Source organism: Mycetomoellerius zeteki, unplaced genomic scaffold (genome assembly GCF_001594055.1).
Source record: "Mycetomoellerius zeteki isolate Tzet28-1 unplaced genomic scaffold, Tzet1.0 scaffold145, whole genome shotgun sequence".
In the NCBI taxonomy this organism is placed as follows: Eukaryota; Metazoa; Arthropoda; class Insecta; order Hymenoptera; family Formicidae; genus Mycetomoellerius; species Mycetomoellerius zeteki.
In genome coordinates this window covers 3,413,010-3,440,668 of record NW_017256393.1, presented here as the reverse complement: position 1 = coordinate 3,440,668, position 27,659 = coordinate 3,413,010, and the positions used below count along the sequence as shown (strand labels likewise).

The following is a 27,659-nucleotide window of genomic DNA, read 5'->3' as shown; positions in this document are numbered from 1 at the left end:
GAAACACCCTGTGTATATATATATATATATATATATATACACATATATGTGTAGGGTAAACCCGGCAAATACGCCGCAGAAGTCAGAAAAAACAGGAGTGGGGGTAATTTTCTCACAACTACTCTGTTACATGCCTTTATGTTATATTAGTATTGAGTTATATTAGTTATGTTATATTAATATAATTTCAGCTTCTTACTGTTAATATTAATGAAATTATTGTGAGTTGAATCGATTTGTCGCCATCATAAGTAGCGCCATCATAAATTATAATCTACATAAAATGATTACTGTAGGGCGTATAAAAGACTTAGTGGTTATTTCGTGATTATCTACACATACGTGTGGAGGAATAGTAAAGCATGTTGTATAGCAAAATACAAGTGCTTTGCTTTCGTATTCTTTGTTTAGTTTGTTGTCTTGTATATCCCACCTGTTTGGGATATACGGCATTTTTAGCGGGTGGGATTTATGCCCAAAGGATACAAAGTGCGCAGATTGAAATCAGTACATTAAATACAATAAACGCATTACATGAAATATGTACCTCTTGTCATAACACTTCTAATATATGTAGACAGATTGTAATTATTATTTATTACTTCATATACATATTTATCATTTTTATTTCTTAATAAAACTTTATAAACGTATTTTATAAGTTATTTTACGTTTTATTTATATGCATTATTTGTAAATTTTCCATGAGCCGTACATGAGTAGTCATATATCCCACCCCTATAGGATATATGATAAAAATGCAAGGATTTCAAAAAGTTTATTTTTTAGTATGAAAAATTAATATATTTCGGATTCCTAATATTTTTTTCATAGTAGTAGAAAGTATGCAATTTTTACTGGTATAGTTCATTTGCCTTAAACATGGTAAATAGTACTTGATAAATTAAATCTCCCTTAAACCCGGTATATATATATATATGTGTGTATGTATGTAGGTATATACAGGGTGTTTCCAAATTAAATGGCAAAACTTCGGGAGCGTGTAGAGGAGTAAAAAACTAAGAAAAAAAGTCCTATAGACATATGCTCGTTTTTGCTCCGTTTCAGAGAAATCGAAAAAAAATGTTTACATTTCTTGCCATATCTAGCACCGACATATTTGATTACATTTTCCACTTTCTGTTATGAATTTGTCAGTCGCTCTTTGAAAGCCTTTAACAGTAGATGAATTTTGTCTTTTGCAATATGCCGCGTACGTATTCTAATAGTGAATATGCTGATATGGTTTTTGTATACGGTTTCTGCAACGGTAATGCTTTAAAGGCGGTGCGAGAATATGCACGACGATTTCCAAACAGAAGAGTGCCAAACCGAAGAGTGTTTATGTTGACATTTAATAGATTGCGAGAGACTGGAACATTTTCAATTCGACAAGAAAACAACCGATTTCAAGCAGCGTTACGAAGAGATTTGCAGGCAGGGAATCGTATTTTACAACATTTTGACAATCATCCTGAGACCAGCGTTCGGAATGCGTCGGCTGTATTGGGAGTGTCACCACAAACAATTTGGCGAACTGTAAAAGGAGATAATCGCTATCCCTACCACATTCAAAAAGTGCAAAATTTATTACCTCAAGATCATTGGAACAGATTGAACTTTTGTAACTGGTACCTTCAGACATGCCACAATGATATTTTATTTCCATCTAAAATAATGTGGTCAGATGAGGCAACATTTACCAGAGGTGGAATAATTAATCAAAGGAATTATGATCTCATCAAAATCCCAGGTCTGTTAGAGAATACAAATTTCAGCAAGAGTTTTCTGTTAATGTCTGGCTTGGAATTTGGAACGACGTTTTAGTGGGACCGTTTTTTTTACCTGCAAGATTAAATGGGGACCGTTTTCTAAATTTCTTGGAGAATGAATTTTCTGACTATTTAGAAAACATCCCATTACAACAACGTACTGAAATGTGGTTTCAATTAGATGGATGCCCTGCTCATTACAGCAGAGTCGCTAGAACCTGGTTAGATAGAAAATTCCCACAACGATGGATTGGACGTGGAGGAGCAGTACATTGGGCAACTCGTTCGCCCGACTTAACGCCATTAGATTTCTATGCATGGGGTACTCTGAAGCAAGAAGTTTATTCTTCGCCTATTCAATCAGAGCAACATTTGAGAAATCGTATCGTAGCTGCAGCGAACAGAATATCGCAAGAACAGTGCCTGGCTGCTACAAGAGCCGTGTTTGACAGATGCAATGCTTGTATTGCTGCAAGAGGTGCACATTTCGAACAAAATCTTCATTAAAAAGTTTATAAATAAAATAATTAAAATAATAAATTAAATATATTTTTTTCTTTTTTCGTGATTTCCTGCGAAACAAAGCAAAAAGGAGCATATGTCTATAGGACTTTTTTTCTTAGTTTTTTACTCCTCTACACGCTCCCGAAATTTTGCCATTTAATTTGGAAACACCCTGTATATCAATATAGACAAAATGACAATCTAAAAATTAAACATAAATATTTAATATTTGACAAAGTTTCTGATAGAAAGATTTTTAGGCATTTTTAATCCATTTTGAATCCTATATTTTTCCAATAAAATAAAGAACAAATAAAATAAAAAGATGAAATTAAGTATTTATCTATAGTAGTATTTCGAATTAATTGTAATAATTTCTTATAATGCTTCACTAGAAATTAAATATACACATTCTTGACTATTTTTTATACATCTTTATCTTCATAAAACATAATTGCTATATACTTTGTATTTTTGCGTATCCTGCTTCATGTAATCCTCTATCAATTGATTATCCTCGTCCTTCCGCGCAAGTATCTCTTCCCACTTGCATAAGCTGTTCTCATCGAATTGGACCATTTCTTTTGCTTCAGTCAGTTTTTTCATTACTCTAATCAACTCTTTTTCCATACTTGATACTCTACGATTTACATCCATCCATTCCTTCTCGAATTCGCGCGTCTCTTGGCGCAATAATGATTCGGTATTACCGCTCAAACGGTATAGATGATCCTCTGTCTCCAGCTGAACCGAATGCTCACTGAGCAGCTTCTGATTAAAATCGTGCCGTACGGCCAAGTCACTGGCGTGGTTTCGAATCATCTTCAACCGTTCTTCAAGGCTCCCCAACTTTGCATTTAACGAGATTTTGTGCTTCGTCTTTGTAGCAATCTGTCCGAACAATATAAACGTCTAAAATATTCATGGCTTCACTTTTAAGTTAATTTTTGAAATTAAATTAATTTTTATTCGTTATCGTATAATATAATCATTTTTTCTGTATGTTTTATTTATATAATATTAAGTATGTAACAATTAATATTTTATTATAATTATTTGATATAACAATTATATTTTTTGTTTAACAATTAAGGGGGTCCTAAAGCCATTTGTATTACCGACTAATCATAAATTTTGTTTAACAATTACTTTTTTCCTCTTTTACAGATTTCGAAAATCCTTTTCCAAGATTAAAGTATACGCATTAATACATGACTGTGAGGTGGAGTTTATGCCGAGAATGACAAAAAATTTTTCTTAAGATTCAATTTTGAAATTTTTTGTCATTCTCGGAATAAATTCCACCTCACAGACACGTACTAATGTGTAGGCGAACATGGTGTTCCTTTGATCGATTGTACCTTTAACTGTTTGAATTTATAAAAAATCTATTGGATATTTTTGAAAGTAAAAATATGTAGTTTGTAGTACTATATGTGTTTTATGACTTATAATTATAACAATGAATAGAAATATACTCCTGTGAAAAATCATTTATTGTTTTCAAGCGTTCGAATGAAGTAATTTCAAGATGCTTTTTGATCTCATAAAATGTTGTATATGTATTCTGCCTTATGTTGGAATTGCCTAAAATGTTAAATAGATATTTAGAAAAAATTATTTAAAATTTAATATTGTCAATCTTAACCTATAATTTATAAAAGTAATAACAAATAGAAAGATCGACATGTTTTACACGCTTGTACTTAGCTTTTTACAATGTTAAGCAGTATAAGGCCGGAATCAGACTAGGCATTGAAGATTGAGATTGAAGATTGAAAGATTGAAATTTGATCAATCGAAACAATAGGAGCTAAAATTCCTTTGTCCTCATTGATCAAATTTTAATCTTCAATCCTCAATCTCAATCTTTAATGTGTAATCTGATTCCGGTCTTATACTGTGTCACAGTTGAAATACTTTGTGTAATAGGCTTTCTACAATAAGCTATTACCTAAGTTTTAAGTTTTAAATCATAAGAAATTAACCAACCACAGTTGAATATGAGAAGAATAATCGATTGGTTCATTTCTTACAGCTTCAGACTTAAAGCTTAGATATAACTTATTGCAGAAAGCCCATTAGGTCGGAATCAGACTAGGCATTGAAGATTGAAAGATTGAAATTTGATCAATCAAAACAATAGGAGCTAAAATTCCTTTGTCCTCACTAGTCAAATTTTAATCTTCAATCTTCAATCTCAATCTTCAATGCGTAGTCTGATTTTGGTCTTAGGCGGTGTTATACTGTGACATCCATGTACGTTGTTGGAAACATCCACAGTGTCGAGTATTGTAACACTATCACAGTTAGAACACTTTGTGTAAGACACAGGATGTATTCACGCATGATATGTATGATGCATCATTTATTCTTGTTGTTAACTAAATGTTAAATGATGTATTATGCACATCATGCATGAAACAGAATGCACCTACAGCGTTATACTATATCATCTGTGTACATTGTTAGAAAACATTCCATTCTTTGAAATTATCTAATTTCATTTTTTTTTAAAGCTATGGCACCTCTGATGTTTGGGCGTTCTAAGGCTTGAGATTCAAAAGCTCATAGATAAATGCGCTATTGCATATATATATTTTTACTGAAGAATTGTTTCAACAGCAGTTAACTCTTCCGAGTTCAGAGAAAAAAACTATTTTTATAAAGGGACTTCAACAAACTACTTAAACCGCGATTATCTAATCAATTGCAAGCAATAGTAGTATTTTGTTAGCACAGAAAATGAAAATTATTACTTTTTCATTTAATATATAGAAAGAAAGATAAAATTAACAAATTGTATAGAAATTTTGCTGTTTTGAACAATGCTGCCGGTTGAATTAATCGTTAATCGAATTTATGAGTTCGGTTGAAGTCGTGAGTCTAATCAAGTTGAATATCCAAATCGTGTCTTAAATTTACTTCTTCCTCCAAACATTTGTTTTCTTCGTTAGCTATAGGAATTCGGAAGCCGTCCTGCCATCCCAGCTGACTTAGAATTACGTCTATGTTACGCATCGCCATGTGTTGAGAGAGAGAGATATACCGCTAATCGTTCATGACAATTTAATGACAGCCCGAGTGCAAGATTTTCGACGCGGCACAACCATGCACAACCAGGCACAACACACGACCGTTTGTATTTGGTAAATGGCTGCGTTCAGCAGACTCAACAGTTTTGCAACCGTTTTATGATTGTCTGCTGAGATAGGACCATTTTTCTAGATCTAAAAGTATGATCCAATTAGCGCGAAGGAAACTTCCAACAGTTGCAAAACAAACGTTCTGCTGAACGCAGTCTATAGTAATTAACGACACATGCGCAAAAAGAAAAAATTCACGACCTGGTTCTCCTTCCTGATTGGTTCCGCCATTTTCGATTAACTGTTAGTTAGAGGAAAACGACGTTAGAAAAAGAAAAGGTTAGGATGAGGAATTACGTCATAAATATTTGTCGTAAAATGGCGACTTCCGGTTAATTGGCTTCACTCTCTTTATACCCACTCTATTTACACCGAGCACTTGATACGCGCAGGGTTGGGTATGCAGTATGCATAATAATGTACATTTTATGCGTGAATATTATGTGCAGAAAATTGGAGATTTTCTGCTGCATAAAATAAATAAAATTTCCTATTATATCATTTTATGAAGTAATAATTTTTAATGAATCTCTACCCGTCCCATTCAGTCCCGTCATTCAAAACGAAAAGATATTAAAGAATATAGAAAATAAGGATACTTGTAAGTACATTGTACAAAATTTATTTGGAATATTATAGTAGTATAGCGAAAATCAAAAAAGTACACTTGATCAATGTGCACATAACCTAAAAATGTGTCTAAAAGTTAAACATATTTTCACATGTATGTATTATTATAAGTTATTAAATATCACTGTTATGTAGGGTATATATATATAAGGTGCATCCAGAAACACAACCGCTCACTGAGCGCTCAGTGAGCTCTTGTACCTGTTTGGTCTATATTTTTAGATCTAATGGAATATGCCAATCAGATGCAAGAGTTCACTGAGCGCTTAGTGAGCGGTCGTGCTTCTGGATGTACCTGTATTGAGCAGGTTACAGGTTAGTGTAGTGTGAAGAATTAAGGCCATCACACGTACAAAAATTTTAGTCGTAATCGTAAGATCGCAAGCAAATCAGCCAATCACAATCAAAATTATGATTTCGGGTTTTAAAACGCTCGACTGTGATTGGCCGATTTGCTTACGGCCTTACGATACAACTAAAATTTTTTTACGTGTGATGGCCTTAAGTGACAGAGAGAGAGAGTTTGTGTGTGTGTGCGCGCATGCGCGTGTGTGCGGGCGTTTATTATGTGAAACGTAAAGGCCATCACACGTACAAAAATTTTATGCGGGGTCTACAATAGAAGTCGTAGCAGTCGTAGGGTCTTAAGTCGTAGAAAATTGACCAATCACAGTCGAATATGAGAAGAATCATCAACTATGATTGGTCAATTTTTTACGACTTAAGACCCTACGACCTCTACGACTTCTATTGTAGACCCCGCATTAGTGGGAATCGTAAGGTCGCAAGTAAATCGACCAATCACAATCAAAATTACGATCTCGCGTTTAAAAACGCTCGATTGTGATTGGCCGATTTGCTTACGGCCTTACGATCACGATTAAAATTTTTGTACGTATGATGGCCTTAATAACTCTGTGTCCTTAGACGGCTGAACGAGTGCCCCTTGTGGTCGCATCAGACGGTCAGTGCGCCGCCCCTGCCTACCTTCTATACGTTACCTATGATTCGATAAATTATCCTTTAATAACTCAAAAAGTAAGCGTCGGATGAAATTTTCGTAAAGGAAGAATCGTCTCAGAATTCAGTTAGGAACACGTCTTTGCAAAGACACAGGATTATTCTGAATTACCCTGTATATGTTTTTACGTATCGCCGAAATTAAAATAACTCAATAGAAAGTTACTAGTTAGTATCCATATCAAATGCACGATGTGCATGTGATGGAAACTAGGCCAGTGAGCTCTTGTACCTGTTTGGTCTATATTTTTAGTTCTAATGGAATATGCCAATCAGATACAAGAGCTCACTGAGTGCTCTGCTCTTCTGGATGCACTCATTATGTTTGCATCCGTGTTATTTTCTGCATTTTATGCACGTTTTCTGCATATTATGCACATTTTCTGCATTATGTGCATATTCTGCGCATAAAATGCATAATATTTCCTAGCTTCGCATAATACCCAACCCTAGATACGCGTATTAGTAATCAGAATCTTTTCTTGCCTTCCATTCCATGGAAAAGAAGAATTTTGATTGGTCGATTCCCTTATGCACTATGCATTATGCGTTATGCAAGAGTCTGTGCTGCGGCCATAATTTTCTATTAAATTATTTTAATTTCTGTAATGTATTTAAAGAATGATGTACTAAATTGGTACAATATGCATCAAAATGATTAATTAAATACACATATGTATAAGTTTTGCTGTATGTATGTACACGTATTGCTGAAATTAAGATAATTCAATAGGGGGAGAAACAAGAGGGGAGATTGTCGGCCCTGGCTGCGCGGGGCCAATTTCCCATCACTGCTGGCAACACTGATCTGTATTCTATCTGAATCTATCAGAATTATCAGAAGAGTTAGACATGACATGAGAGGTTATGTAGATTTTGCGTGATTAAAATTTTCACTTATCTAGCGTATATGGAATATTTATGCATTCTGCAAACGAATAGGAAATTCTAATAGTATGACGGTCGGGACGCTTTTACGTTTGGGCGACATAACAAACAGATGGTACGGATTTTTTAGTGTTTACTATAAAGTCCCAGACACAATGCGAGGGAATAGCGATAGGGATAGAAATAACAATTTTATCCTCAGAAATCGGATATACATCGGATCAGACACCGGTATATACAGTTTCTGATAGGCTAAAATCATTTTATTTCTATCGCTATTCCCCTCGTATTGTGTTCGGGGCTTTAGACTGTCACTTTTTTGAAATTTTGGTAATTATCCAGAAGATGCTCCTCACCTTCAATTTCAATGAAATTATGCTCATTCGATGCGTTTTTGCATGAAATGAAAGAATCTGGCATTAAAATGTGCTCAATCCCTCAAAGCAAGATATTAATCGTTACAGTTTTTTTTTTTAAATAATCGTTAACCCTCTGTGAACCAGGTGGAAAATCAACATGGATCAAATGTGGGTATACCCCATGCTCTATACTTTATTATAAATATACTATAATATAGTGTGATTGGTACCAACGCACTCTTTAATTGCACAAAATCGGCAACACATATGCGCAGTACTTGTTAAGAAGTTATAGAAATTCTTGCTGGGGTATGTCGCACTCCACCTAGTTCACGGAAGGTTAAAGTTAATAGTTGTTAGATTAAAAAATTTGTCATATGAATGGCATAAAGGGATACATAAATTCTTTATTTTATAAACTCAAATTCTCTACTTTAAAAACAAATTCTTTGCTTTAAAAATACAAATTTTCTGCTTTAGGAACAAACTATTTTCTATATAATTTTTGTTTTTGTAATAGAGAATTTATGTTTATAAAACAGACAATTTCTGTAACCCTCTGTATCATCGATGTGACAGATTTCCTAATAATAGTATAACTTTAACAATTAATATCCCGTTTCGCGGGACTGAATACATTTTACTGCCAGATTCTTCCGTTTCATGCGAAAACGAATGAGCATAATTTCGTTGAAATTGAAGGTGAGGAGCGTTTTCTGAATAATTACTATTTCATGATTTCTTATATTTGCATGATAATTTTTTATCTCTTAAAGTATATCTACATTTCAGAACTTTCAGAAGATAAATTTAAGGACCTATTTTGTAATTCTTAATGACTGTAATTGTAACGTTATAGTATTGTAGATCCTTAGAATGACATAATGTCAATTCTATGTTTTTTTTATCAAATCTGTAATGAATTATATAGAAATAATTTATCTTTTGTGTTGCAGTAAATTATAATATTGAATTTTTTTCCTTTGTTGGTGACAAGCTATGAAATACTTTGTAATTCAATAATAATGTTATTTTGCTACTTAAAATGTAGCTTTGCTAAAATAATAAATATCTTTGCATTGTATAAAGATTATAAATTAAGAAAATATTAGATTGAACATAACATATTTATATTTGTAAAAATGTACAAATTATGGTTCCTTTTTGTTTCATATTCTAAATGAATATTTTATTAAAAATCTGGTATACAATTGTATTGTAATTTCTTATATTTGCTACAATTGAAATGTATTCAGATGTATTTATGGAATTTTAGTGTTTTCATAAATAGACAGCACTGCAAGGCTAAAATGCAGCAAGTATTACAGTACAGACAAATAAGAAGTTTAAAGAGGTCGCAGATCTTCAAATCAGAATCTCCTTTTCCTAATGCTCATATCGAGACTGGAACTGTATCATCTGCAAAGTTATGGAAACATCTTGGTTTCACCATTATGGTAAATAAATAAGACAACAAAGCTATTTTTAGCTATTAACAGAATGTACTGTTTCACTTGTGCATGAAGAAAGAACAAAAACTTATAAATAACAGAAATATCACTAACTTCTTTCTTTTCCTTTTTTTTCAAATGGTTGTTGACAATCTTAAAAACAAGATTTGATGTAACACTTATAGATATTTTATATTTATAGATTTTTATGAACATATATACAGAGTGTCCCAGAATGACCGCCAATCCATATTTCGTGAATAGATAGACCGGATTAAACTGAGTCGAAAAGTCATCTATCATTTTGCAATTTTCGCAATAGTTAACAAGATATTTATAACTAAAAATCGCTGAATATTCATTTTTAATAATTTTTTATTCGAGTACTATTAATTTTGCAGAGAAATAGCAAGAGACAAAAATTGTTTATTTTCTTATAAAGCTCTAAGAATTTTTTCAGAATTATTTATGTACTTTTTAGTATTGCATTTTTTTATTGGCAACTATTTTTACTAACATGAGTTTTTTATCAATATTCTGGAACACCCTGTGTATATATATGCTTGCATGTACATGCGTGCGTGTGCGTGCGTGTCTATAATTTTTTAAAAGTATTTTTAAATACTAACTTCTCTTAAAGTGAGTAAACGACATGAATATTTTGCATTTTTGTTTCATTAGTTCAGCGGAGCCACTATAGCAGGTGCTGCAATTTGGGAGTATGAACGTATCAGAAGCCAGACATATAGACTAATCCATCGTTACAGACAGTTTCGAGTTAAAGTATGTATTGTTTGGAGAAACATTCAATAGATACCTTAATATACATAATAATACATTGGTTAGCGAACAGGATGGAAGAACGAGATGGAATCATGGTGGCAAAACTTGACCGAAGGACAGAAGATGTTTGTCCCTATATGTTTTATAAACGTAGTTATATTCTTAGTGTGGCGAGTGCCGACATTGCAGAAAACAATGGTGCGCTACTTTTGCGCCAATCCGGCTTCTAGTAAGTGATACCATCGTCTTGAGTAATTGATGCTTGCAGTTCGTAGCAGTTATTTTACTTCTGAATTGTAAATGTTGATTAAGATAATTTTCATGTAAGGTGCGTCATGTTGGTCTATGGTACTTTCCACCTTTTCACATTATTCCATAATCCATCTGGCTGCGAATATGTACGTGCTACACAGCTTTAGCACAATAGCTGTGACAGCGTTGGGGAAGGAGCAATTTTTGGCTCTGTATTTATCAAGCGGAGTAATTTCCAGCTTCGCTAGTCATGTGTATAAAAGTATGTTTGGAATGCCAGGTCTTTCTCTAGGAGCGGTAACTAACTTTAATTTGATCAATTAAAGTAATAAATAGTTTATATATTGCAGATATGTTGAAAATTTTCTGAAAGTAATGATATATCATCAGTAATGTTTCATCAGTTTTTGTTTTTTGCGTATGTCTATATTTTCTATTGTATCTACCACTGTATAAGTTTCAACTTTCAGTTTTTATTTTAGTCTGGAGCGATCATGGGTATTCTTGGATTTGTATGTACACAATATCCTGATATACGACTCAGTATAGTTTTCCTTCCCATACTCACGTTTACAGCAGGTATGGTAAGTATCTCATCTCTCTTATCCAAGTTATGTGAACGCAAACATAAAGATAATATTACATAGTCTTCCATGGTATAATTATATTTATTGTATTTTTTACATAGGCAATTAAAGGAATAATGACTTTGGATGTTGTTGGTTGTATCTTAGGGTGGAAATATTTTGATCATGCTGCGCATTTAGGTGGTGCATTGTTTGGAATGTAAGTTTTATTACATGGTATAATTCTCATAAAATAAGCAATTTCTACTGCTATATTTTAGTGAATTTAAAAAATAAGAAATATCAACACGTAATGTTCTAAATTTAAGCAATGCTAAACAATTTTTCTAGGAAAAATTCACTATTTGTCAAGAGAGTGATATAAATCAAAAGATAGTAGATTAGTAGATATCAATATAAACTACGCACGCACGCACACATAATTTTTTTTCTAAAAATTACAGATTCTGGCAAGTGTGGGGTAATGCCAATATTTGGCAGAAACGAGAACCTCTTCTAAGTCTCTGGCATGGATTCCGAGAACCTCCAAGATCATAATATTTCCCCTTTTTCTAAATTTAGATTTCAATTTATATTGTTTACGGCATATTCTATGGATAAATTGTAAAGTTTCAATCATCGTACAAGGATAGATTTGCTAAAAAAAGAAACAAAAATTCAGATATACAATATTTCTATTATTTATATTCCATATTTTTACATGTAGTAAAATATAAATTGAAAAAATAAAATAAGGAAGTATAAAAGTTATGCTATATCATCCATGTAAAACTCAAAAGTTATAAACATATTTTTAGTATTTTTTAAATTTATTTCAATGTAATTTCCATTAAAAGCGTAAGAAATATAAATGTTGTAAATTATGATATTAAAGTCTCAATTTTTTAAACAATTTTTGGTAAAGTAATTTTGGATACAACTTAATTTTTAAGATATTTCATATGATGCTTAAAGTGATCTTCAATAAATGTAGTAATAAGTATGTAGTAATGTAGTAATAAAGTAATAACTATGATCATAGCCATCTCTCTTGAAATCTGATAGTTAGCGCGATGTTATCCTTATCCTTTGCAGCATTTAGCAGATTCTCTGGTAATAATTGGCCTTCTTTCAGAAACTTATCCTCTTTGTCCTGTAAATATACAAATTATAGAATTATGAATCGTTTGAATTAAAAAATTAAAAAAGTCAAATGCACGATAATAAATTAAATATTAACACATGTTAGAGATGCAATTAAAAATTATTAGAACCTGATCAATTAAAATATCCAAAGATGGGCCATTATATTTCTTTGCTAGTTCGGTAGCATCCCATTCTTTCCATGCAGCATTATCCTCTGATCCTTCCAAGTATCCTGAGAAGGCTTTTTTTCCCCATGGACATAAGATTGGATTGCTTATGGGTGCAAAAGCTGAAACTGTCTTGAACTGTCCCGGGTTTTTGAAGGCACAAATTAAAGCGCCATGTCCTCCCATACTAAACAACAGGAAAGAAGAAGCATTTTAAAGAGTACATGCCGAAATATTCCTGTATTCCAAAGGATTATTTTTTATACTTATGGCCCATTAAAGACTGTCTAGACGGCAAAGTTGGAAATTCTTTGTTAATCAATGTTGACAATTCTTTTGTAATATAGCTGTACATCCTGTAGTTTTTTTTGCCATGGTTCGCATGTCGCATCTACATAGAATCCTGCACTAGTACCAAAGTCATAACTATCATCCTCCCCAGGAATATTCAATCCTCTTGGACTAGTATCAGGTATGACAAGAAGTACACCATGATTTGCAGCATATTTTTGCGCTCCAGCTTTCTGACTAAAATTAGCCTCTGTACAAGTGAGACCGGATAACCAGTAGATAACTGGTACTGATTCTTTCTCAGCTTGAGATGGTATGTAGAGATGGCAAATCTCATCTTGCATCCCAATTCAGTACTATTAAACAATTATAATCATTTTTTCAGACTATGCAAAATACTTCAAAATAAATTCAGGGTAATTATTTAGAATACCCCCCTAACTTAACCTAAAATCTTAATAAAAATATACTCATTCAATGCATTTTCCCTTAAAACAAAAGAATTTGGCAGAAAAACGCGACGGTCGGCTTTGTGAATCGAATTATTAAACATTAAAGTTCGAGATTTTAGAGATTAAAATATCTGTCATCCCAACTCGATACAGTGCTATGTGTACGTTCTGCTTTAATTACACAAATTCACTGCTTTAAAAACACAAATTCACTACTTTAAAAACAAATTCGTTGTTTTAAAAACAGAAATTCCCCACACAGCATGAAATATTTCCGAAATATTTCATGCAAGATTTGAAATATTTTGAAATATTTCATAAAATATTTCTGAAATATAAATATGTCCAGGAATCAGAGTTTGTACAGATATATTTCCTGAAATGTTTATGTTTCTAGAATATTTCTAAAATATTTTCGTGAAATATTTCAATGGAATATTCTAAAACGTATTTCAAATGTTTACGCAATATTTTTTAAATATTTTATTGAAATATTTCCAAAAATGATTTATAATAAATATTTCATACTGTGTGTCACTGCTTTAAGCACACAAATTCTTTGCATTAGCAGTGAATTAGTATTTTTAAAGCAGTGAATTTGTGTTTGTGAAGCAGATGATTTGTGTAATTAATGCAGAACGTATACAGGGTCTGCCAAAAGTCCCGGGCCAGCTGAATATTTCAGAAAATATGCATTTTTGAGAAAAATGTTTCAGACAAAAGTTGTCATTTGAGTCGTACCTGTTATTTTCATTTTTGCACTAAGAATTCATTTTTACGTAAAAATGAAAATAAGAGGTACAACCTCCAATGACTTTGATCTTGACGAATGTTACCCAGGACATGATCCTGAACAACATTCAAGAGATTTTAGCCATCGATCGGACACCTTGTGTAATGCTAATACCGGCGGTACTGTACTGGCGGTGTACTTTCAAACCTTATAACTCGAAAAGTACTTAATGAAAAATAACTTTATTATAGTGTTTTAGAAAGCTCTTGACACCAGCTATTAAATTCTGACATCAAAAATAGGGTGTTCCATTTAAAAAAATTAATTTGACCTTGACCTGACCTTGGTGGCACCACCCAAAGTCAAGCGGATGTGATTAGTGAATAGATCTTTTTAAACCCTACAACTTTTGTCTGAAACATTTTTCTCAAAAATGCATATTTTCTGAAATATTTATCCCGGCCCGGGACTTTTGGTGGACCCTGTATATGTGTTCCATTTAAAAAAATTAATTTGACCTTGACCTGACCTTGGTGGCACCACCCAAAGTCAAGCGGATGTGATTAGTGAATAGATCTTTTTAAACCCTACAACTTTTGTCTGAAACATTTTTCTCAAAAATGCATATTTTCTGAAATATTTATCCCGGCCCGGGACTTTTAGTGGACCCTTATGTGTATAGCGCTGTACCGAGTCGGGATAATAGATATCTTAATCTGTAGTCTCAAACTTTAACGTTTAATAAATCGATTCACGAGGCTAACCACAGCGTTTTTGTGCCAGATTCTTTCGTTTTGAGTGAAAACGCGTCAAATGAGAATATTTTTTATTAAGATTTTAAGTGGGGAGGAGTATTCAATTTTCAATCTTCAACCTCAATCTTCAACGTGTAGTCTGATTCCGGCCTTAGAGATTACTGGTTTTTTTATGTATAAATATAAAGCATATGTTTTATATATTTACCTATTGTGTGTATATATCTTCTGCCATCCTCCGAAAATTTTACTACTCTCAACTTCTGTTAATTCAGACATCTGAAAATTATATTAAATCCTCAGTGAATAATAATTCCTTTTAAATAATTGCACGAGTATTTTATTCGCCAACAAACCTTAGCAAGTAGATTGTGAAGGTTAGAATCAGCAATCAGGTTTGGTTATAAAAATAACCATGTGTAGATTGTGAAGGTTAGAATCAGCAATCAAGTTTGGTATAAAAATAACCATGCATTACCCCGGATCTACAATAGGTATTTTAAGCTTAAAGCGTCGTCTATAATATCCGAAGTAAGCTTGATTTAAGAAGTAAGAGTAAAAAATTGACCAATCACAGTCGATTATTCTTCTCACATTCGACTGTGATTGGTCGTGGTAATTTCTTAAGCCGGGAGCACATAGAAAAATTTATATAGATGTTGGACAGGAACCAAGAGTTGATGGTATATCTGTAGTGTATCGAATCTATGCCTACTATGTATTTTCATTGATATCTGTGTTTGAATCGAGATTCCCTGTAGTCGTCAATTATATCCTGCTCCATCATATTCCATAATATCAAAATATACCACAACATCGCCGCTAAGATATCAAATCTGTATCCCAAGATACGATAATTTATAATTAATGAATCATCAGACACTTCCATATTTATTGTATTAAGTTAACGAAAAGAAAGTTATTAATACTTTTAACTATAACGAGAGAGAGAAATTAACACTATGCGTGTGCGATTTATTATCGCGACTTATGCGTCACACATCAATCGTACAGAGTCCTATAAGAGGACAAATACCATCTATTTCGCGTCAAAATGTTTCTTTAGAAATTGGCTAGTATTTCGCCAATAAATGCTTTCTGTTCCCGTGTTTATATTTATTTCTTGTGACATTTCTGAAATATCGGACACAAAATTCAAATGTATAGTGCACCAAATGCCTTCCGCGAATTACTACTAAAAAAAAATTTAAACAATATGTTAAAATTGTTGCAGATTAATGGACGAATAATATAAATTGTAAAACATGAAAAAATGTCATTTAAAAAAATAATTACGTTTATCTTGAATAATCAGCCATTTTGGCAATTAATTAAAGGAAAATTTATTCTAAGTGTAAATATCACAGAATAAACCTATATATAGATCTGTTACACACACTACTTAAGTAATCAATAAGTGAAATGTTCATCGCCAACAAAAATTCGAGTATAATTGAGATTTTTTGCTTCAAGACTTATAAATATAGTGAATTTCATTTATTGATTATCCAAATAGCAAATCTATATAAGTTTGGCATTATTATGAAATTTACACTGGGAGTGTTTCTCCTAGTAAAACTATTCTATTTTGTCGGTGTTTCGTAAAAATTGGCGAATATTTTGCCAATATAAAAGTTTTATGACAAAAGTAGTGCTTATACGTTTACAGTTATACGTATAATAAAATGCGTAATTCTATCGCTTTTGTTTGAAACAATTTAAAAAAAACACATTTTTCAAGATATTCAGGAGTACTTTTTATACATTCTGTATTACTATATGTCTTGAAAATATGTAAAAGCGGTTGTCAAAGCAACGTAAAAGAATGAAACTAGCAGTCTGCCTGTTTTTCTACCACACGCAATATCGACATGCAATGTAGAAAACGCATAATATACTTTATCTATAATATTTATGTCAAGAGATTTGATTACAAGTTCATGATGTACTGTCAAATACTATTGTGACAAAGTGCCATTTATGTCAAACAGAATAAATAAGCGCTATGAGACAAAGAATGCCAGAAATCATATCAACATTATCACGCACCTTTTATTCTTAATAATTAAAACCGTCAACGTAACCGTCTAAAAAATTGATTTAGCAAAATTCGCATTTATTTTAATTTTTCGCATTTATCGTAGTCTTTTTCGCGTATGTATTTTGCTTATACCAGTATTTTTAATTAATAAATTCGAGCTGTCAATTAACAAGAGAGACACTAGATGGGCTGAAAATGAAGGGGAAGGGTAGTGATCTTGGAGATAAATCCGAAGGTAGGATTGATGTCGATAAACCACTTTGGAGCCAGGACACGTACCTCGGAAGATGGATGCATTACGCCTTCATCACCGACTGCCGCACGGTACTCGTACCAGAGAACAAATTGTGGGAAGCAAAAAAGCTCTGCGAAGACTATAAGTAAGTTTGTACAACTTTATCTCCTTCTTTTTCTGAATTATTCTTTATCAACTTAATTAGTAAAATTTTTAATTTTAAGAAAATCAAGTTTATTGTATAAAAGATTATTAAAAATACTCCTAATGTAAAAAAAATAAGTCGGAAAAAAAAGTTATCAATTTTTAAAATTAATATTTATTCTTATTTATTAATGCGCGAGGTAATCAACATACAATTAATATTATTTCATTCTGTTATTCAGGGCCAGGAAGGAGCCAGAAGGCCTGCAGAGAAAGGACATAATCTATGCGAAGAAGCTCAAGGATAGTGCCTTTCATCCCGATAATGGCGAGTTCATGCACGTGATAGGAAGAATGTCCTTCCAGCTGCCTGCTTCTGTCACCCTCACTGCTGCCATGTTGACCTTCTACAAGTATACTAGTATACTTAACTTTCTACACAAATAATAAAAAATGCATCCCACATTCATAAATTCCCAATCAATTCGTTCTTCTATTTTAATCGTCCGCCATATTTCCGTCAGATCCGCCTTCGGCATGATAGCATGCCAGTTGATTAATCAGAGTTTCAACGCGTTTGTCAATTACACCAATCGAAATGCGATGAGTGACGATCCGCAGGATACCGATGTTATCCAACAGGCGTTCATACTCGCCACTGCAGCAAGTTGCGCGGCCGCTTTGGGATTTAGGAAACTGTTTTCCGGCAGAGGAACTCTCTTTACAGTTAATTCTTTTAAATCTGATTTTTTGTTTGATCCTTTCCCGATTCCATTTAAATATAGACATTCAAAAACGTCATTGATAAATTATTTTAATCGTCCTACATTCAAAATAACTACTACTGATAAAACTCTGTAAAGTCGAAAATCTAATATAATTCGTGTCCTGATCGAATTTTATTATTCCTTATAATCGTCGTTTGTTAAAAATTTGAATTTTTTTTTATTTTAAATACCAAAAAGTATAATTATAATCGAGGAATGAAAAAAGTCAATTATCTTCCTCGCAGAGATTCGTTCCATTTTGTGCGGTGGCTGCCGGCAATATGGTAAATCTCCCCATCATGCGACAACGGGAGATCGCTCGGGGTATTCCAATATTCGCCAAGAATGGTGACGAAGTGTGCATCATGAAGTCACAAATGGCCGCCGTCAAGGGTATTTCTGAATGCATCCTCACAAGGATAATAATGGCCGCGCCCGGAATGCTGATGATTCCAGTCATTACACAACGAATGCAATCGTATTGTTTCTACCAACTTCGTCCATGGATCACTTTTCCCGTTGAAATCGGTTTATGCACACTCTGGTAATTTCACAGAGATGACGTTATGCAAACTCGTACAATAAAATATTGATAAATTACCTTTGGCGCATAAGTATTTTAATCAATATTTTCTTTTTTCTTCAGTTTGTTAGTCACGATCCCTTCGGCACTCGCTATTTTTCCGCAGAAAAAGTAAGAATTTAGATTAATTTTTAATATTTTTAGAAAACACAAAAAATTAATTTTTTAAAATCAGGAACATATATATAGTATATTAATGCTTTTTCTATTAAGCTCGATGAAGTCAGAACTATTAAAGATATATCCGGAGGAGTACGAAATATTTCGAGAGAAAATGGGTCAGCGCAAACATCTGGATAAAGTTTATTATAACAAGGGATTGTAATCAATATAAATAAATATAAAATTTATATTATTTTATAAAATAAATATACATATATATATTATTAGATTTTTCATGCGATCTATAAAGTTTTTATACTATCGAAATATCAAATTATGGAATTAAGCTGTAGAGGCAAAATAATAGCTATTCAATTATCGAATAACATTTATTGACACAACACTGTCATCATATTACTATGTTTTTCAATAATATATGTAGTAAAGTTTTTTTTATCGTATCACTATATATGGCAGCATTTTTACTTTCGACAGGCTTCTCGAAATTTAATAACATTAATAACATTAAGTAATATTTCAGTGCATAAGTACATTTAAAACGTACGAAACTTATAAATAACGTTACAACGCTTGAGAGGAACAATTAAGCGCTTATTGAAATAAAATTATTGCTACAATTTGTAATTATAGACATCGATAAAGCACCAATTTATATTGTCAACATTTTATCCTTAAAGGCCATGGCACATAAAAAAAGCAAATCGGCCAATCACAGTAGAAAATATAAGACAATAACAGAAACAGTAGCAAATTTAAAATGTTGCTCACCGCTTACATTTTGCTGCTTAGGTTTTTTTTGTGTACCATAGCTTTTACTATTATAGTATATCTTTACTATTGTTTCTATTGCATCGCGGGTTATCAACTTCTCTCTCATTGTAAGATATACTTCAGTGCATTGATAGAATTTTATTTTATCATCTCGTGGATATATTACGTTTTGTGACTAAATACTAATTTAAATGCCATTATTAATGTCGGTGTGACGATCCAAATTTAATACTTTAAAATCATAAGAAAGAACTGTGCGTAAATGTTTAATAGCAAATACAAAAAGATTCCTGCTATAATAATTGACTATAATTAAATGAGTTATATTACAGTTTCGGGTTCATCTCTGATCCAGCAGAAGAGTTTACCTCGTCACTGTGCCATTTAAAACAACAATATTTATAAAGGATGGAATAACACTTACCCAGTGAGAAATGATAATGGAATCGACATCAAATCGATGTCGATTCGACGTCGAAATCACCGAATCGACGTCGATTTGATGTAGACATAGATTCCATTATCATTTCTCACTGGGTATTTTATCTCAGTTTCATAAAACTAGAACTTTTCATAACATTATAATCCCTTGTTGAAATATAAATACGTCGGTAGTTTACTGCCTTCACAGTTCTTCGTTAGTAGCTCATAGTTTTCCGGCTCCCAGCGTTGTAAGGTAGTTGCCTTAACGGAGCTACAAAAGAGACATGGCATAAAATAAAATATTAAAAATAAAATATTAAAAATAAAATATTAAAAAAAGAATTTTCGAATATGTAAAGTATGAGAAGAATTGTTTACCAATTTTGTGGGAATAGTGCACACGCCGTCGGTACCATAAACGTTAGCCTAAGATGTATAATACAAATTTCACATAGTAATCATTTAATGACAAAGATAAATGGTAAGCAAAAATAAGATAAAAAAAGAATGTGATACTCACGAAATTCCGCACATCATAATTTGTATCGGTGCATGCAGTGGTTTAATTCTTTGCATCCACGTGTATTTTTCCAATCTTTCCATTATGGGCGGTAAGATAACTGCGGAAATTATCGGTTTGATTAATTAAATTCATTATTATATAACGAATAAAGGCTTTAGCAGGATAAAGGGGATAAAAAGACCCCCAAATGAAATTGAATGGAGGCAAGTTTATCAGCTTTGAGGTGGTAAAAGAAAATTTTTCATCAAGTTTCAATTGCCTAATGCCATTATTCAGTCCGTAATCGCAAAAAATGTTCATTTTTCGTTTCCATTTTATTTCTCCGCACACTTTCATGCAATCTGCATACAAAAATTCATAAATATAAACATAGTCAACCTACATCTATTGATTTTTTATCGACCCGCCGTAATGATATATACCATTTTAAAAAATTATTTAAGAATTCAATAATTTTTTTCTCGAATTAAAAAAATAAAGCCCTCTGGGAAAAATTTGAGAAGATGTGTGTTCTAACAACCTATATTGTCAATTTTTTTCAGGTTAAAAAAAATAAGAACTCCATTTTTATTCTATTTTTTTTTTAAATTTGCAAGCATCCCGCACCATAAAGGCCTCTGAAAAAATTTGTAAATATGTATATTTGGACAATCTATATCATTTCTTTGTTATTTATGTCATTTTTTTGTTGATTTTCAAAAAATATGATTAAGACACAAAAATAGTCGTACGAAAATGCTTGCAAATTCCAAAAAATAGAATAAAAATGGGGTTTTTATTTTTTTTAATGGCGCATTTTTTTTGGTCAATGGTTTTTTTGGAATCTGAAAAAAATTGACAATATAGGTTGTTAGAACACATATCTCCTCAAATTTTTCCCAGAGGGCTTTATTTTTTAACTCAAGAAAAAAATTATTGAATTTTTAAATAATTTTTTTTAAATGGTATATATCATTACGGCGGGTCGATAAAAAATCAGTAGATGTAGGTTGACTACGTTTACATTCATAAATTTTTGTATGCAGATTGCATGAAAGTGTGCGGAGAAATAAAAACGAAAAATGCACATTTTTTGCGATTACGGACTGAATAATGGCGTTAGGCAGTTGAAACTTGATGAAAAATTTTCTTTTACCACCTCAAAACTAGTAAACTTGCCTTCATTCAATTTCATTTGGGGACCGCTTTACCCCCCTTTATCCTGCTAGAGCCTTTATAAAAAATTTTAATAAGTAATTTAAATTGAGATGTTGTGTGATATTGATACATACGCATGCCGGGTGCGCACATGATAATTCTCGAAATAACAACTTGACTGATGCCTTTTATAGCTGCGAGCTAAAATCGTTTAATAACGTTTATTAAAATTTTTCAATATGTTAAATTTAATAATATTTGGAATGTCGAAATTTAATGTTATAATATTTTTTACAAACTTAATTTGATAAAATACACATAAATTAATCTTCATGTGTTTTGTGTAAAATTGAAAAAATTTTACATACAAAATTTAATAACCAGCGATAAGTATACCTTCGACTTTGTAAGTTTTTTGCCGTTCTCGTCAATGAGATCCACGCCGTTTACAATTTCGTTCTGTCTCATTAGAGGAATATTAGCGCAATTAGCAGCTGCCACTGCGGCGAACGGAACGTACCTCTGAAATATGTTTTTTTTTATTCAACAATCCAGGCCTTTAGCAATCTGAGACACGTTTTGTTTTAAATTATATACAGGGTGGTCTAAAAATCAAAGTTTCAATACGGTCGATTTTACAGGTTAATCAACTACTTCAAATTTCGTAAAAAAAGAAAGAATCATTAGTTATTGGTGTAAAATCTGGGATATTCTATGTAGTTTTCAAATTGCTCTCACAAAACTTACAGCCATTAGAGGACTAGCACGCTTCTCCCAATACGATTTACATCCTATCGCAGTTATCATCGCCGCGACGGTCGCACTAACATAAGCTACACCTAGCTGATTAGTCGTTATAGGACTGTTAGCATTCCTGTTGGTGTAATTGACGAGCGCGTTAAAGGACTGGTTGATCCATTGCCAAAAAACTACTGCTTGAGTCGTCCTAGATTGAATTAACATTGTGTGTCAGAAAAGAAGTAATAACTTGATTCAGATTATGTGATAAATTTTTCGAGTAAAATCACAGGAACTCAAAATTAACAACCTCATGTTTTATTAAAATTAAAATTAAATAGATAAAGTGAATACTTATTTATTTTCTTGACTGTTAAAAACGATTTGGTTTTTTCAAAATATCAATATGATTCAACGAAAGGATTTTCAATGACCATCGATCGAAATTATTGTAAAATACCTGTAAAATTGAAGCATAGCGCCGGTGATGGCCATTCCACCCGGCACCTGGAAGGACATTCTACCGAAGACATTCTGCAGGTCGCCGGTGTCCGGATGAAAGGCGGACTCGTACAGTTTCTTCGCATAGATAATTTGCTCTGTGGTAGTATTGGCTGGCTCTTTGCCAATTCTATAAGGTACAAAGTGCGAAGTTTTTCAAGCAACTAATTGAGAATACAATGCTTGCGTCAAATACAGTAATTCATATAGCCTCATTTTTATTCTCAATAATAAATTTGAATTCAATGGAAAAATTTACGTTGAACTTAAATATCTTGAAATTTCTGGACGATTTAAGAATTGGTAGAAATAAGTATATCACAGAAATATTTAATATATTATCAAAAGTGCTAAAAATTTTCTAACTGATTAATGCGCGCCGAATCGACTAAAATAAAAAAGAAATTTCGCAAAACTGCGTAACATGTAAATATTTCCTATCACCTGTATTGTTCGCACAACTTTTTAGCAGCTATCAGCTCTGATTCTGGTTTGACGCAGGTGCGGAAGTCGGTCATCCACGCGAAGTATTTCCATCTTCCCACGAAGGTGTTTTGATCCCACAGGGGTTTGTCTAGGTCCAATCTTTCATTCGTCATCATGTCCAATTAAGAGATGTCTCCAGCACAAATCTCTAATCAAAATTATAATTCGTAAAGTAATAATTATCAATTTAGAAAATTGATCTTGTAAATTAAAAAAAACATATTACAATTAATATCTTTCCTTTTATATTTTCATATTTACTGTTATTTATAAATTGAAAAACTTTCGTTCGGTTTATACGCGCGGTAAAGAATATACAGAGTGTTCCAAAGTTAATATTTTAATATTATCATTTTTAGATCGTATATGTGAGAAACACAACCGATAAATTAGAGTCCTATACCGATCGAAGCTAGATCTTAAAATGCTTAAATAATTCAATCTTGAATCACTAAATATGTACTTGACATATATATCATAATTGTAATTAATATTATAAAAATTATAATTAATATTTTAAGACAAGCTATACGTACTGCGAGTGTTATAGAAATGGATCTTAAACCGAACGTTGCGCGACGTGGACGTTCTGCACGATCATATGTTTCGCATAAATCGTGCTTCCTTTCGTAATGCTACAAGAAGTCCGACAAAATGAGAATATATTTATAGTTTCAGTACGAGCTATGCGCGTGAAAATAGTGCGCTGCGGTCAAACATTTTTAATTTGTACAAAGCAATTTTCGCTTCTTGTTATTGAGATATTATGTAATATTTTTCCACGAGTAGAACAAGCATAATAGATAACATACAAAGTGTTACTTATTATGAGTTATAGAGCAAAGGATAAAGACTAATATTTATTATTATTATATACACGTAAACCTTCTTTAAACCAATTTAGTGAAAAACGAATTGTGTCATTAGATAATGTAAATTAATCTTTTACTATTCAATATAATTTTTAAGTCAATTTGAAATAAGATTTCCTGTTACGTTTCTTTTTATATTCTTCTTCGTCAATAAACTTGTCTAAAATTAAACATTCCATTAAAAAATATCTAGTTTTGCTTTGTGTCTAAAAAAAATATAAATTTATCACTTATATTTTTTTAAATTTATATTTCTATGGATTAAAAAAACTTATAAATTTTCTAGAGGTAATTTTTTAAAATAGAGGATCTTTTTTATTTTGGCATATTATATCAAAATTTGGCATCTTTCTTTCATAGCTAGGAATCAAATTTAATATTTCTCTAATAACTCTTTTCAATTCACATTATAGTTGCAAGTGTAAAAGTATGGAAGCTTATATTTACACGAATATTTACATATCCGTGATAAACAAATATATTATGCAAGAAATAATATAAAAGGACATTTCGCGAAAGTCCGAATGATGTTGAATTATTTGCAACGCCATGATGGAATTGATAGATAAGCGTCATTGCGTATTATCAGTGTTGTGCCATTCACATGTCGCCGCTAATCATTTGAATGCAAGCCGTAATTGTGCAAGAACGTATCACACGCTTAAAGAGAGCCCCAACATACTTTTTATTAATGAAATTATCAAGTAAAACAGCGCACTGAAAAAAAATTATAACAATTAATTAGATAAAATTTATTAAATAAAATCTGCTTTTATCATTTCCATTGCCGTTAACCAATTTAATTTAATTGAACAAATTAATTTGGTTTATTGACGTAAATTATTAACTTTTTATTACAATTATAATCCTTCGTCGGCAATATGAAATGTTCACTCTTTGTCTGCAATCTTTATCCATATTCGATCTTTAGCAAATTTTTATATAAAAATTTTGTATAAAAATCTGAAAAAATTTTTATATATTTTTCTCAACGTCTGACTCACATTATTACGACAAATCAAGGTATATATGTATATGTGTGTAACTTAATTGGTATATGTATGTAACTAAATTACTATAAAATATATATACGTACTTGATAATTTAATTTAAACTGTAACGCAATATCAGTCTATTATTCTGAATTATTTGTAAGAGTATAGATTTAAAAAAAAATAAGATGAGATCACTTTTACATTAGTCAAATGATGCTAATTTTACATATGGACCACACACATCAAACATTAGGGAAATAACCGATACGTTTTACTAGATACTGTAATCTGACCGAATACTCCGACAACTTATGTAATGTTATTTTTGTTTACATTGAAAATTATCCGATCGGCGTCGAAACGTTTGTACGAATATTAAATATTCTTTATATTGTAACTGGCTCGTAGCCCTTCTTTTGTTTATTGATTTATTCTGATTGAGCCATATTAATAATTTATTTTATATATTTATCCTTAACAACGAATTTTTTTGCTATCACAAAAATTAGATTGTTTTAATTATTTTTTTATAGATTTAATTTTATTTATTAAAATTTGCAATTAAAAAATCGACTGTGCTTTTAAGGGGATCCTAAAGCAAAACTCGAACTCCGACAAAATCACTAGATGTCGCTGTTTTCCCAGCGCATCGACATGTCTTTATATACTATCACACCAATATCTCACACAACCTATGATACATTCAGGCTGCGGTCCATTTGACGCTAGAAACGCTTCGAAGTGTTTGAGCGACCAATCAGAACAAAGAATTTTACGAATTAACTAATTAAAGAATGCTTCGAAGCGTTTGTAGCGTCAAGTGGACCGCAGCTTCAGTCGCACGTTCGTGTCAATTTTCGTATAACAAATTCGTCGCGATAAAGCATCTAAGTATAATTCTAAGAACTCGACGTTATTTGTTCGTGCAAACTACGTGTTGGTGGATCATTATTTCGTAAGTACAGGTTACAAAACTTTTGTATCAAGCAAATGTTGTCACGACTTGACAGCTTGAGACGCCATGTTACACTAAGAAATGGTAAAAAATATATCAATTTCGAAATTTTTGATCGTTCTCGGCATAAACTCCACCTCACAAACACGTATTAATGCGTATACTTTAATCCTGGAAAAGGATTTTCAAATCTGTGAAAGAGAAAAAAAAGTATTTGTTATACAAAAATTATATGATTTAGTCGGTAATACAGGCGGCTTTAGGATCCCCTTAAAGTCCAACATTTCTGGTGAAGTGTAAAAGTTTTAATTTATACATTTTTTTATAGATAGATAGGATTTTTCCTGATCGTCTCTCTCTCTCTCTCTCTCTCTCTCTCTCTCTCTCTCTCTCTCTCTCATCTTTCTTCATTATCCTTTTTTTTTACTGGAATGTCAATACGAATTGTAACAGGATTTTTTATCGTTGCGTTATCTATTCAATGTAAACTAACTACTTAAATTACTTGTAGCTGTCATGAGAACGTTAAGCTTAACAAGCATCAACATATCATACGCACTTCCCGCATTATCATTATTCCTCTCATGTGTCGCTTTATTATCTCTTCCAGCACTTGTCACAGTATATATCGACTCTGCTCTCAGAAAAATTGCGGTCGAAGTGACGACCCAGTTTTTCGGTAGGACGCACCGGTAACCACAACGGTCGAACCAATTGATCAACCGATCATTTTTTTACATTAAATGTCAATAACATAGGTATGGAGAAAGAGACTTACGTCGCCATATAGGATCGCAAATTAGACCGGTAAGAATAATCTGCTCTCGCTGCACTCGCGTCACCTTGAATAGCTTATGCAATGCAACATTTTATCAAAGCATAAATCCTAGTCACTCACCCTGAAAACACACGCTACTTCTGGAACTGTGCTCGGCCGTTCTCGGCCGCTCTATCTCAATGCCGGCAAGTGCCGAACCTAGATGTGCGGCGAACGCCAGCGAACGCCAGCGAACGCCAGCGAACGCCAGCGAACGCCGAATCCAAAAGGAACGATACCGCACGCAATGATCGCACGACGAGACCTCTTATTACGCTACTGATACCGACGAACGCGCCCTTCAATGGAAAAGGCCGCGTTCATTCCGCTTACAACATTGTAACGATACCAATACAGTCTGATCTCACATCATCGCCCGTCATTTTAATTATATAAATAATCGAAGACTAACAAAATCAGAGATTTACGAATGGGAAGATACAGCCACAGAGATGGAATTTACGCTCGTATTTTCATGTTAATTTGTGCAAATTTACCTCTCTGAAAATTTGGCATCGGTTGGCAGCATTGTTCATCAGCCAGAAAACTGCGTAAAACCACTGCTCGAGGGCCCTTTGAAGCGTCATTTGGTGTATACGGACCTGGTGGGCCGCCTCCAGCAAGCGCAAGCGC

The 27,659-nt window shown here is 32.5% G+C and overlaps 5 protein-coding genes across 9 annotated transcripts in view; 2 read left to right on the top strand and 3 right to left on the bottom strand.

Annotated features, from left to right (window-relative positions):
- The window catches only part of LOC108732036 (Coiled-coil domain containing protein 39), a 20,853-nt gene extending 15,415 nt beyond the window's left edge, over positions 1-5,438 (bottom strand). For both annotated transcript variants that reach the window (XM_018462638.1, XM_018462639.1), the window contains exons 1-2: positions 5,202-5,438; positions 2,742-3,167 (exon numbers count right to left, since the gene is read on the bottom strand). In XM_018462638.1, coding sequence (XP_018318140.1) covers positions 2,742-3,167; positions 5,202-5,303 — 528 coding nt within the window. In that variant the 5' untranslated portion in view covers positions 5,304-5,438. The remainder of the gene's footprint in view (positions 1-2,741; positions 3,168-5,201) is intronic.
- Positions 5,439-7,905: 2,467 nt separating this feature from the next.
- On the top strand, positions 7,906-12,038 carry rho-7 (rhomboid family intramembrane serine protease rho-7). The gene is made up of 8 exons (XM_018462487.1): positions 7,906-8,075; positions 9,596-9,776; positions 10,452-10,553; positions 10,617-10,782; positions 10,882-11,102; positions 11,288-11,389; positions 11,494-11,591; positions 11,836-12,038. Exons 1-8 carry the CDS (start codon positions 8,029-8,031, stop codon positions 11,927-11,929), a joined length of 1,011 nt encoding a protein of 336 aa, XP_018317989.1. The 5' UTR covers positions 7,906-8,028; the 3' UTR covers positions 11,930-12,038.
- A 235-nt stretch (positions 12,039-12,273) lies between these two features.
- Positions 12,274-15,303, bottom strand: LOC108731931 (S-formylglutathione hydrolase). The gene is given in 9 exon segments (XM_018462488.1): positions 12,274-12,390; positions 12,392-12,418; positions 12,420-12,524; positions 12,646-12,871; positions 12,951-13,054; positions 13,056-13,295; positions 13,298-13,331; positions 15,124-15,194; positions 15,272-15,303. Coding segments are annotated over 8 exon segments (885 nt in total). The 5' UTR covers positions 15,272-15,303; the 3' UTR covers positions 12,274-12,312.
- A 1,834-nt stretch (positions 15,304-17,137) lies between these two features.
- LOC108731989 (sideroflexin-1) lies at positions 17,138-19,010 on the top strand. Its single transcript, XM_018462569.1, has 6 exons — positions 17,138-17,336; positions 17,578-17,748; positions 17,860-18,061; positions 18,348-18,646; positions 18,749-18,796; positions 18,899-19,010. Exons 1-6 carry the CDS (start codon positions 17,152-17,154, stop codon positions 19,008-19,010), a joined length of 1,017 nt encoding a protein of 338 aa, XP_018318071.1. The 5' UTR covers positions 17,138-17,151.
- Positions 19,011-19,607: 597 nt separating this feature from the next.
- Positions 19,608-27,303, bottom strand: Sfxn2 (sideroflexin 2). 4 transcript variants are annotated; one of them, XM_018462698.1, is made up of 11 exons: positions 26,988-27,302; positions 23,924-24,022; positions 23,346-23,535; positions 22,861-23,031; positions 22,410-22,608; positions 22,059-22,184; positions 21,797-21,863; positions 20,523-20,622; positions 20,381-20,428; positions 20,120-20,273; positions 19,608-20,002 (listed from the first exon to the last, which is right to left on the bottom strand). In XM_018462698.1, exons 3-10 carry the CDS (start codon positions 23,501-23,503, stop codon positions 20,159-20,161), a joined length of 984 nt encoding a protein of 327 aa, XP_018318200.1. In that variant the 5' UTR covers positions 23,504-23,535; positions 23,924-24,022; positions 26,988-27,302; the 3' UTR covers positions 19,608-20,002; positions 20,120-20,158. The 4 variants fall into 4 exon arrangements, with proteins under 4 accessions (XP_018318200.1, XP_018318203.1, XP_018318201.1 ...); XM_018462701.1 differs by lacking the exon at positions 23,924-24,022 and having other exon boundaries at positions 26,988-27,303; XM_018462699.1 differs by lacking the exon at positions 23,924-24,022 and having other exon boundaries at positions 27,108-27,302.
- Positions 27,304-27,659: the final 356 nt, after the last annotated feature.

Excerpts from the sequence above, each read along its gene's own strand:
- rho-7 (XM_018462487.1), top strand. The coding sequence starts at position 8,029 with ATGACGGTCGGGACGCTTTTACGTTTGGGCGACATAACAAACAGATG. Across the intron at positions 10,554-10,616 it reads ACAGACAGTTTCGAGTTAAA|CGAACAGGATGGAAGAACGA; the intron begins GTATGTATTGTT and ends TACATTGGTTAG. Across the intron at positions 10,783-10,881 it reads TTGCGCCAATCCGGCTTCTA|GTGCGTCATGTTGGTCTATG; the intron begins GTAAGTGATACC and ends TTTTCATGTAAG.
- LOC108731989 (XM_018462569.1), top strand. The coding sequence starts at position 17,152 with ATGAAGGGGAAGGGTAGTGATCTTGGAGATAAATCCGAAGGTAGGATT. Across the intron at positions 18,647-18,748 it reads ATCGGTTTATGCACACTCTG|TTTGTTAGTCACGATCCCTT; the intron begins GTAATTTCACAG and ends TTTTTTCTTCAG. Across the intron at positions 18,797-18,898 it reads GCTATTTTTCCGCAGAAAAA|CTCGATGAAGTCAGAACTAT; the intron begins GTAAGAATTTAG and ends TTTTCTATTAAG.
- Sfxn2 (XM_018462701.1), bottom strand. The coding sequence starts at position 23,503 with ATGATGACGAATGAAAGATTGGACCTAGACAAACCCCTGTGGGATCAA. Across the intron at positions 20,623-21,796 it reads CATGTGCGCACCCGGCATGC|TTATCTTACCGCCCATAATG; the intron begins GTATGTATCAAT and ends TAATTTCCGCAG. Across the intron at positions 20,429-20,522 it reads ATTATGATGTGCGGAATTTC|GCTAACGTTTATGGTACCGA; the intron begins GTGAGTATCACA and ends TATACATCTTAG.